This window comes from Poromitra crassiceps (assembly GCF_964638095.1).
Source record: "Poromitra crassiceps genome assembly, chromosome: 8".
In the NCBI taxonomy this organism is placed as follows: Eukaryota; Metazoa; Chordata; class Actinopteri; order Beryciformes; family Melamphaidae; genus Poromitra; species Poromitra crassiceps.
This window is the reverse complement of record NC_139629.1, coordinates 31,816,303-31,828,343: the sequence shown is the minus strand read 5'-3', so window position 1 is coordinate 31,828,343 and position 12,041 is coordinate 31,816,303. Positions and strand designations below refer to the sequence as shown.

The window sequence follows — 12,041 nt, the reverse complement described above, 5'->3', positions numbered from 1 at the left end:
GACAGTATTTACCATGTTTTTCAAAGCACTGTAATCATGGTAACACGGTAATCACGGTACCACGGTTTTAACGTAAATGAAAATTTGAAACGGTATGTTATCTTAAAGCAGCTACGAGCAAGGTTTTCGATTGTTATTAAACAGTCTAAATTTAATAATGTCTTAGACTGTTTTCAATAATGAAGACTACTTCACTAGTCAATGATTGTTTATCCATCCCATTCACTAATCCATGGTTCCTTTCCATTCATCTCTCTCTCCCCTGCAGCAACGCCCTCAGGGTACATCAGCCATTCATAAATATGCACGCCCTCTTTATCCCTGTCCAATCAATGTCTCCCACGCTTTCCCTCTCTTCGGCTGTTGCCAATCACCTAAATGAAGTTCTATTTAAGACTCTTGCAAGTTGTAACTCACCCTGTTTGTTCACCCATATAGCTGCTGTTCCTGCGTTGCTGCTGCTTCGCCCCTCCTCCTCCCCTGAACGCCACCAATGTCATGACTCCAGTAGAACTCCCTATGGGGGTTCTCTATCCTATAAATCACTGACGTCCTCCTCTTGTCTCAGAGGAGCGTCATCATTCCATGGAGTCATTCGCCAAATCTAAGTGTTGTTTTATCATTAAAGTTTATTGTACTTTCCTTCTAGTCTCTCATGATTGAAATATTGATGCCTCACATCTTACCTCTAATATTAGACGAGACCAACACTGAGTAGTCTCGCTTGAAAGCCGAGTGAATCGGCGAGTGTTGTCTTGACGATTAGTCTGTCTGCGGCCGGGGCAGATCAGGAAGTGAAATGAAACTGTTTGCGGCATGCCACTTCGGCCATAACCACAAAATTACAAAATTACTTTCAAACAAACTGTTAGAATATAACGAGAGATGTTCGAGAGAGTAGGAAGCCCTTTGATGTAGAGAGGAAATCCATCCTTCTTGTTTTGGGTCTGTTGGTAAGCAGAGCGAAACGGTTTACGGCAGCTGTGAACAGTTGCTAGGCAGAGCGAAACGGTTTACGGCAGCTGTAAACAGTTGCTAGGCAGAGCGAAACGGTTTACGGCAGCTGTAAACAGTTGCTAGGCAGAGCGAAACGGTTTACGGCAGCTGTGAACAGTTGCTAGGCAGAGCGAAACGGTTTACGGCCGTAGCAGCAGACCCAAAACAGCTGTCTGCGCTACTTTCTGCTCTCGCGAACATGTGTAGAAAACGTGTAGTGCCACGTTTTCAATGAGTTTTATCGGGCGTGCGTTATGGAGAAGCATGCCGTGTGTCTGTCTCGTGTCGTTAACGGGAGCGCATCTCCACCAGTCAATTTTCGTGATGAGCTGGGAAACTTCCGGTTAAAACTTTCAAAATAATATTACTTAAACAAAAGTAAATAGCTTATTGATGCACGTTGGATGAGAAAAGGTATTTCAACGAACAAAGCATCAAAATACTCGTGATTTTACGATTACGAGTGAAACTGTGGCTGTAAAGCATTACTCAAAATTAATATGAATGCCAATGATACAATAAGGGTTTTATTTTGAAAGCCCTAAAGCAGATGACATACTTATACATTCTGGCTGACTTGACGCCCGTGCAGTTATGCCCGTCTGAAACACAGCCATGCTGCCTGTATAGTCAGATCCACACGACGATGCGTGCGTACCATTTTTAAAGGGGTGGGGGTACCCGAACAGCGGAAACATTACTCGAGTACTGACGTTATGAACGAGTACTCTCGCCCATCCCTAGCAGACAGCCTATGGGTGAAATATCTTAGCATATTTTTCTTATTTGAGATATAAAATCTCAAATAAATCCAATCAAGATATCTTTTTTGAGAGTGCAGATTTCCCTCTTTGTGATTCCTGCATTGATTTGTAATGGATGCAGCAGACGTTCTCTCACCTGCTTCCTCCCCGGTTTGAACTGGAAGTTTTCCCCCAGAAGTCGACTCATGCAGCCGAAGGCGTCCTGCTGGTGGTCCAGGAAGAAGTTCTGCATCTGAAACACACAAAGAACAATGTAAAGTAATCCTGTATGGCTGTATGTGTCAAACTGTTTCAGTACACATGTACTTTGCATCGTAATTCAAACTTGCTCCAAGTATCCAAGAAGCTCCTTTTTCTCTTCGTTGTTATACTTTTGGCCTGCTGAGCTTTCTTGTGCCACGTTTTTGATTTCTCCTGATCGTTAATCAAACCAAATGTATGAGAAGTAGGATTGCTATGAAAGGGAGCTCCCAGTGGATGTAGACCCCGTGTGACTGAGGGCCCTTTCACACCTCAAAGTCCGGACCAAGGTCCGAACCAAACTCATGTTGTTGTTACATTGTATACATTTGGTCCAGTAAGGTTCGCTTTCACACTGCAATGATCCCAGCGGACCAGCGGACTTTAACATGACAGACCTACGTCCTGTCGTCATCACCTGCGTGGGCTGCGTCTCCACTGATTGGCTTGTGGATGAGCGTGCGTCTGACGTCAGCGTCCCGGAAGCGTCTGCTCCAAGGAATTTGCTCCTTGTTTACACCAGGTTTACACACCACAATGAATGAACAGATCCACTTTGTTGTCATTATAATAGCATTATTATGGCATTGCTACCAGCAACACCAACTTCACTCGCAATACTCGAGATTAGTTTGTGTAGATGATTTGATAATCGCATGTCACGATGTTTGTCTACTGTGAGCCACCGTAGTGTTTACAAGCTAAGCCTATCAGCGTGCCTCTAGCGCCAGCTGGTGTCCGAGTACCGGTAGCGTATAGCCAGTTCATGATTACATGCCAATGTATCTGGTCCGCAACTCACGTTATTAAACCTAGCAATCTGTTCACAAGTGTGTGATCCTTGACTCACACACCACACGTGAAAGTAGATTTTACAGTTCGAATTCGCCAAATGAACACCCTTGTTGTGCGCAAATTGTACCAACGCAGACAGGCAAGGAGGCGAAGACTGCAAGCCATCCTGTGAGCCTTTCTGGCAATGTGACGAGTGACGAGTCAGCTGTAGCTTCCTGTAATTGGTCCGATAGTGCGAACCTTCCAATAAAATGCTTTCACACTGCACAGGAAGCGAACCTTGGTCCAGCTTGGTCCGGACCGAGACCACCTCTTTTGGTCGGATCAAAGACTCGGTCTTTGGTCCGCACCATGGTCCGTGGGAGGTTTCACACCTGTCATTTTGGTTCGGATCAAACTGGAAAGTCCGAAAGTCCGGACCAAACGAGGTAGGTGTGAAAGCGCCCTGAGACTAGAGTCTCTGTTGAGGCTATCTCCATGCTGTGACTATTTCATGGAATAGCAGTTTCATGCACAACGCTATCACAAGCATTTGTCAGGGAGGGGTGTCCCTAACCTGTCCCTAACCCTAACCCTAACCCTGGTACATTGAAGGAGTCCTACTTGAGGTGGAAAACCACCAGATACTACCACCAAAAGAGAGTCGAGTCGATGTTGAAGAACGGACGTCTGTTCTCTTCTACAACACCCGAGTTTTAACCAGACTCTCCACAGTGATTTGGCCTGTCCAATCACAAAGTTGACTATTTTTTGGTGGCGTTGAGCTGGTACCATGCTGTGGAAACACGTTTTTCTCTCACATGCTGCGTGAAGTCCAGAGGGTCCGGAGGCGTCGCCGGAAACGGGAACGCTGCGGAGATAAATGACAGACAGGACATGACAGAAACGTCAGACAGGACTCAGGATGTGATGACACCATCTGCCCGGCAACAGACTGGTGGTTTGGATGCTCTGCAGAGGGACGAAGAGGATGGTGGAGTATGGTGGAGCAGGAGCAGGGTTCCCACATTTTCATGGATACAATTTCAAAACTTTTCTAGGACTATTCAAGGAGCCATAATAGAATTTCCATGAGGCGGTGATGAATCCGAATCAACACCAGAAATGATTACTACACTGGACAATTTACATCAACAGCTACAGACATAAGTTTGCCATTATATTACGAAGATTTCTGTAACAATTTCATTACACACACCAAAAGACCATTACTTTTCCCAAATCTTTCAAGGGCTTAAATAATTCCATGACTTTTCCAGGCCTGGACTTTTTTATTTTTTTTTACATTTCCTGACTTTTCCAGCTTTTCCATGCTGTGGGAACACTGCAGAAGGGAGTGGCCGGGTGTGGAACTCACAGGCTTTAGGAGACAGGAGGGGAAGCGGCACTGGCTCAGTCTGCAGCCATGTTTCTGCTCCCACTTCGTGTCTGGAGGAGAAGGTCCAGCTGGAGAGACGGCCCGAGCGCTGACACACAAACAACAACAAGCAATGACAACATGAAGACAGACAATATCGCAACAAATCTTCAATATGGTTGAAATCAATATCACGACCTCAATGCGCCGCGTGATTTTACACGCAGCACTTTGGCGCTGCATTGCGATCGGGGGCTGTGGCGGCACCTTAAAATGTCAGTAGAAGAAGAAATGTTTGCCATCCAGTGTGCATGTCTCGGCTGCCACACGCTGGTAAAGCAAGAAGTAGCTGCTTTTTAGGGCTGTCCCCAAATACCATTTTTGGGCTTCGAAGATTCAGTGACAAGTATTCAAATAGATTGGAAGCTTCGACGGGGGTGCGGGGCACGGAGTAACAATGAGAGGCAAAAATCGGACTTCAAGGATTTTCGTTTTTATTGAAACAAAAATGGATAAAAAAGTGCAATAAGCACATCAAATATATAAATACTACGCGATTCCTGCCCCTGCAGCTCGCATTCGCAGCTCAGCCGCTGCGCGGCCTTGCCTGCAACTCGGCTGCTGTGTGGCCAATGAGACCAGCATCACTGATCATGTCAGATTTATGATATCATTGATGATGTCACAGTGGGATTTATGACATCACTGATGATGTCACAGTGGTATTTATGACATCACAGATGATGTAACAGTAGGATTTATGACATCACTGATGATGTCACAGTGGGATTTATGACATCACTGATGATGTCACAGTGGGATTTATGACATCACGGATGATGTCAGTGGGATTTATGACATCAGTGGGACAATAACAGTGGGACAGAGAAACAAACAAACAGAGCCCCAGGCAGCTCCCATTTATATACTACTGATATAAATGGGAGCTAGGGCTCTGTTTCTCTGTCTGTCCCATGTCCCACTGCAGTGTTTCCCATACATAAAGGAATTTGTGGCGGGCCGCCACAATAATATTTTGACCGCCACAATAAGAAGTTGACAAAAAAAAAAAAAAAAAAAAAAAAAATCTTTTACAGTGCACCTGAACGCAACATGCAAGATATCCGCTGAATAAGTGTCCAATAAATGTTCATGTCATTCTGGCCAATACTTCTGTTATAGCATTTCAGTCTGGAATATGGAATATCTTTCAATAATCTATGATTTAGCTGCTAAATTGTCAAATACCGCCATCTGCTCGCTACCCAGGCACTTATGTATGTACTTAACCTAACTAACTTAACCTAACTATCCGGTGTGCACAACACTGTCAGCCTAAACTCCGGCTGACACCCCAAAAACCTACAATCCGCTACAGAAAAATGTATATTGTTTGTTTATTAACTGGCCCCTCGCCTTCTATCATTTCACGAAAGTGGCAAAGCAAGTTGAGTATCCCTGACCTATAGGGAGAAATTTAGTTTGTCATTGTAAACCCACAGCACAGTAATGATGACATGTTCTTCATAGATCTAGCGTTTTAATTTTGCTCTTAAGCTTTCTCAAAGTACACCAAATTCATGCATTTTACTTTAAAATGTTTAAAAAAATCTCACGGGGGGGCAGGCCCCCGCACCCCCCTAGGGGGTCTGCGGTCCCCCACCACAAATTCTCAAAATCCGGTGGGAAACACTGCACTGTGATATCACAAATGACATCATCAGTGACAGTGACAGTGACAGTGATGTCATAAGCCACTGTGACATCATCAGTGATGTCATAACACTGAGCGAGACCTGATCAGGCAACAACTTGATCCAGGTCGGGAAGTCATCATAACAGAACAAGAAGTCTGTCGAGCTTTCAAAAGGATTAACATAAGAAAATCAGCTGGTCCTGACAGATTAGCTGGTAGGATACTGAAGGAGTGTAGAGAAAAGCTTTCTCTTGTTTATTGTAATTTGTTTAATATTTCACTTGAAACGTCCTGTGTTCCCAGAGCCTGGAAATCCTCACTTATAGTGCCCGTCCCGAAAACATCAAAACCACCTTAAAGCCTTAAATGATTATCGTCCAGTTGCCTTAACATCTATCACAGCCAAGAGCCTTGAGAGAATAATATTGGATCATGTCCTCAGTGAGGTGCAAGCTGAACTTGACCCACTGCAATTTGCATACTGTACACTAGAGGCAGGAGCACAGAAGATGCTCTCCTGTATGTTTTACACAGAATCCACTCTCATCTTGATCAACCAAAATGTTACGCTCGTGCCATGTTTTTGGACTTTTCGTCGGCGTTTAAAACCATAAGACCGCATATTTTAATGGAAAGGCTGTCACAGCTAGGGCTAAACAGCCACATTATCAAATGGGTTGAGTCTTTTTTGACTGATAGATCACAGTCTGTTAGAGTAAACACTGCAGTGTCCTCCCCTCTCATCACTAACACTGGGGTCATCTCAGCAGTGCTTTTTATTCTTTACACTAACAACTCAACTGATGTTTTCAATGTTACATTAGCTGACGATACAGTGATTGTTGGCCTGATCACAAATAATGATGAAATGAAATAGCGTAAATGTGTGGATGAGTTTGTAAATTGGTGTCATGCTAGCTTCCTACAGTTAAACACCAAAAAAACTAAGGAAATGATTTTTGATTTCAGAACAAAAGGAGGGACACATCAACAGACAGTCATTGGTGGTGACTGTATTGAAGTCGTAGATGAATATAAATATCTGGGGACAGTAATCGATAGAAAACTGACATGGGATTCAAACACAGGTGTCATCTACAGGAAGGGATTACAACGACTCTACTTCCTACGGCGCTTCGACAGTTCGGAGTGGACAAAGATATAATGATTCTTTTCTATCGCTCATTTATAGAGAGTATCCTCAGTTTTTGTTTTATTGCTTGTTTTTTCTCACTGTCAATCGCTAACAAGAACAAACTAAATAAGATTGTTAATATGTCTAGCAAGATTGTAGGCCGACAACAACTTAGCATGACGCGGCTCTGTGAGTCTCGTGTAACCAGGAAGGGGAGGGCAATCCTTAGTGACACATCACACCCTCTCAGCGCTGAATATAAACTGTTGCCATCAGGACGGAGGTACAGGATACCGCCTTTGTGGACCTCCCGTGCCCAGAGATCTTTCATACCATCCAGTATTGGTCTGCTTAACACATTCACTGCCAGCTGTTTTTTTTTTTTTACTGTCGGTAGCTTCTGCCAGAGGGTTTTTTTGAGGATTCTGGCTCATCTTTCAAGACCTGAGGATTCTTTTCTGCTAAGATTTTGTGAACACAAAATATCTAAAAAGAACTAATAGAATGTGTGCTTTCTCTGTCTAAAAGAGTTAGTTTGTAGAGTTAGTAGTTATGTAGGCATTAGCACTTGAATACAGCATGGTTTCAGCGTCTGAAAATTTATTCTGAGATAAATGGCTTTTTGTGAAATTCGATAGAACAGTCACTTTAACCATTCATTTTTGGCATCAGTAAGACGTCAGACATCTAAACAATAGTTTTGAACAGTAATTTCCTCCATAACAGCAGGAAGCACCCCTCTCCTTCAAACTCCTCCCTCCGTGTGTGTTCTTCTTGGCTGCAGCGGGCGTGTCACAAGCTCGTTTCTGTTGCTGCTGTAACCTCGCGTCACCAGGCTCACTGCTTTGCTGCTGCTGTGCCTGTCTGCTGGCGGCCGCTGGGCAAGTCTGGATGGGCTCGCTCGTTTCTTGGAGTTTCGGTTGAGAGCTTTGATGAAGCTTTTGCGATTCTGGTCTTATTTATGCTGCGTGTTTCAAAGTGTGTTCCACCCGTAATCTATTATGCAAATTTGCAATCCCTCACCGCCAGCAATCAGCGCGAAAGCGTTTTCGCCAATCCATTCTACAGTATGAGAATGGTTTCATCGCGCGTTCCCCTGCAGTTTTGGCTCTGCTTTTTCTAGTCTGGGAGAGCACTGTCGCCACTTAGTGGGTCGGTGGAATGGGTTGTACACGTTCGGTGGCTCCAATATGTATATAAGAGATGTAAAAGGGTTAGATGCACATCCCACGGTCAAAAAAAAAAATATCTTTTTTTTGACGTATTAATAAGCTCTGAACACATGACTAGTGCTCTTGTCATTTATTTATTTACTTTTTTCCACTGGGGTGGGGTTGGTGTGAAGCACTTTGCGATCATATCCGTTGTTATTGTTTGACGTATTGTTGTCGCATTGTGTTGTACTGTACTGTATTGTATCTTGTCTGTACTATATTATCTTGTCTTTTGCTGTGCTGTGTTTTGTCTGACTGCTACAGATGCAGGACAACTTTCCGGGCAGTGCCATGCAGTGCCAGCTTGATGAGCTGTAGGGCGAGTGAGCCCACGCAGCTGGCAAGCCTAGGAATGGAGCACACGTAGTGAGCGAGATGCCTAGTAAAAACAAATTTGCTCATTGTACATTAGGCCCTGCCCTGGTGGCTGCATGGTCAAGCTGTCGCAGTTTCAGTGCTGGCAGTGGCAAGTAATGTTAGATGAGAGCTGTGAGGCAGAATGTCCTTGTCTAAGAGAATAAGTAATAATAATTAATGTTGCTGCATAATGAATAATGATGTGTTACTATTTCAAAATAAATGTAAGGAGAAAAACGAAGCATTCGAATACCGATTTGGAAATCGATTACCAATGGCCATCGATTGAAGCTTCGAAGCTTTTGGGTGTCAGCCCTACTGCTTTTCACCACACTTTGTATTTTATAACAATAACCGCTCACTCTTTTGAGGAACTAGGCTTCCGATATATAATACGTTTGCCCCATGCGACCCCACCTGTGACTTCAAAGTGCAGAAATAAGGTGAGTTTAAGGCCCGACACAGATTACCTAACGAAAATTGGCTGGTCGATTGGAGGGCTCTTATTACAGTGAAGTCCTGAGATGAACACAGAAAGAGCCTGGGGGCTACTGCGAGTCTCACCTGTGTGTGTGTCTCACCTGTGTATGTGTCTCACCTGTGTGTGTGTGTGTGTGTGTGTGTGTGTGTGTGTGTGTGTGTGTCTCACCTCGCCCTGTGTGTGTGCAGGTTGGACCGCTCCATAGCTGCCCCAGCTGCCAGCCGAGTCCTTGTAGAGTGAGGCTGGTGGCCCGGAGTTGAAGAAAGACGGATAAAGCTGCTGCGGGAACCTATGGTCCATCTGTCTATCTGTTAACCTGTCTGTCTGTGGCGTCAACCTGTCTGTGATGTCAACCTGTCTGTCTGTGGTGTGAAGAGTGCTGCCTGCCTGGTGTAGAGTCAGCCCCTCTGTCTGTCTGTCTGTCTGTCTGTCTGGCTCAAAACAAGTCTGAGCATGTTGTCCATACCGCTCGGCTAACGTTAGCTAGCTAGCTCAGTGAGCTAACTAATAAAGGCGTTTGTCCTATGACTGTCATAGTATGACAGTTTGTCACTAAGTCACACAAAGATGTAAACTCACACCGACACAGCTACAGGAATGAGGCTCAAATCCTCCAAACGTCCTCGTTGTATTATGATGAACGAGACAACACGTGTAGACCAACGCCCGGAAACCAGCAGTCAAGCTAGTGCAGTGTTACACATGTAGCTTCCGGTCAAAACTTTCACAACAAAACGGCCGCCGCGCGAGGGATCAGCATGTTGATAAATGGTAAACAAACGGCAATACTTCCTGTGGAAACAGGGGTTAGAATAGAGCAGAGTACGCGCCCCCCCCCCCCCCCCCCAATCCTAGCCTGGCTCCCCTAGTCCCCATAACTTCAGAAAAAGAGTAAGAAAAAGCTGTCGCTGTCCGGAACCAGGAACGCAAGTCACGTTGCCTGTCGGGTGTAGATTGGGTGCGGAATATCTTTCCTCCATTTCCGGCGGCAGCGCGAGGCGTTGTGAGTAGTTGAATGCAGTCTGTTTGTTGACATCGTGTTGTTGACCTGTATTTATCGCGGATAACGCGCGCTCAGGTGTCTTGGAGGTGGGAGGAAATGAATGTTAACCGTGCATAGAAAACTTGTAGTCTTGTTATTGATGCTTATTTATGCTGCATGCCATTGCAAGTCGGAGGTCTACATTTCCGACCCTATATTTCCGAGTTCCGATTAATGCGTTCCAGTCAGTGCATCTACTCGGGAAAACATGGGCTGGCAACTTAAGCATCTACTGCTGCTAGCTGGCTAACCGTTAATGATAATGTTAGCTCAGACACATAGCAGATTTCACCTGACGTCCAATCTGGGAACCCATCAGTAAAAAAATCAGAAAATGCCATTATTGATAACCCGGAGTGATTTCCAGTAGTGGCTCCTGCATATTTGTCCAGGGAGGGCTATATATAGGCCTGGACGATGGGGTTGAAATCAATATAATCACAAGGATTCTTCTCAATATCAATATCATATGTTTCACGTATGCAAAATCAGTGTTCATCTCATTGAACTGAATGGTGATGTCAAACAAACCTTATATTTTCAAATAATATTCCTGCCATACCTCATTTGATCAGTTTTTAAGTAACATTTGCTTGTCATCATCAATTTAGACAGCAAAAATGTCACTATTAAAATAACTTCATATCATCACGATGATTCCACTGAAAGACAACAATAATAGGCTATTGAATTATCGTCCACTCCAGCCCTAAATCAAGCAAGTAGTAACGGACGTTACTAGCTACTAGAAACGTCTGAAAAATAGTGTATTTTCTTCCTCTGTCTGTAGCCTGTTGTTTAATGGCGAGCTCAGGGTGATCTGGTCCAAGCTCTTTCACTCGATGCTTCTCCTGTAAAGTCCGTCTCTCAAACGGCGTCGTTTTGAGTGACTTCACAGAATTTTCTTTCTCCATTCTTGCAAAACGTCTTTTGTGTTTTATGGCAGTTGAGAACAAACTTATTTGCTTCGCGCGCGTGCTGCAGGGAGACAACAAAGCCGTCGGCGTGGGACTGCTACTCTCTGCTACTAGTGTTTATATATACTGCGTCGCTACCCATCTACGTAGCAGCCTAGCCTACGTCACGACACTCACTCTACCTGACCCCACCTCCACCCAGTCGCTAGATACGTGCGCATGCAACTACACAGATCCTGATACTGTAATGATCTACACTGGTGGAAACCGGAAGTCCCCGGACGCCGTCCGTGGCCATTCGGTGCAAGAAAATATTGACCCAAAAACAGTACACATGTAGATAATTATGAATCTACATATTTATTGCAGATTATATACTCACTATCTAATATTCACCTCGCTCGTAAAAAAAAATATAACGTTTTATTTCCCTCTTCTTCATGTGGATATTTACTGTCAATGATGTGGATACAGCAGGTGGGGCGGCGCCCTGGCACCCTCTAGTGGCCGGCCGCTACTGGTGATTTCCTTGATCCAAATCTACAACAGAATCTTTTCTGTCGTTTAACGCTTTAACAGGGGAAGAAGGAGAATGGACTCAGATCAGCTCCACTGTCTGAAAATGTCTAAAGTCCAGAAGCTGAGAGCGCGGGTCATCGCCCGTCAACAAAAGCTGAGGGACACTGTTTTAAACCCTGAAGTGCACTTACACAGAGCAGGTTGGTGACATTTTTTTTATATATTTTATTTTCTATTTTTTATAGAACAATATACGAACATTAAGACATGATGTCCTTTAAATTCTGGGGCATAGAAAAAATAAGAGGCGGTGATATTGTTAATAAACTCCTCCGTAGAGAAGCATTTTGGATCCACACACTGAACACTGTTGAGCCCTTTGCACTTAATGAAGATAACAGTCTATCCTGTTTCCTGTGATGGTTCTGTGTTCTCCCTATTGCTGTGTTATTTTTCTCCATATATTGTTTTTAATCATGTTTTGCACTCCTCTTTTCTTGGAGTAAGTTATGTGGCATTATATTTTAG

The 12,041-nt window shown here is 44.2% G+C and overlaps 1 protein-coding gene across 1 annotated transcript in view; it reads right to left on the bottom strand.

Moving 5' to 3' along the window:
- Window positions 1–9,360, bottom strand: part of taf1c (TATA-box binding protein associated factor, RNA polymerase I subunit C) — a 56,940-nt gene extending 47,580 nt beyond the window's left edge. Inside the window, exons 1-4 of the mRNA XM_083641166.1 lie at window positions 9,204–9,360; window positions 4,153–4,261; window positions 3,596–3,645; window positions 1,897–1,992 (exon numbers count right to left, since the gene is read on the bottom strand). Of these exons, the coding sequence (XP_083497292.1) occupies window positions 1,897–1,992; window positions 3,596–3,645; window positions 4,153–4,261; window positions 9,204–9,335 (387 nt within the window). The 5' untranslated portion in view covers window positions 9,336–9,360. The remainder of the gene's footprint in view (window positions 1–1,896; window positions 1,993–3,595; window positions 3,646–4,152; window positions 4,262–9,203) is intronic.
- Window positions 9,361–12,041: the final 2,681 nt, after the last annotated feature.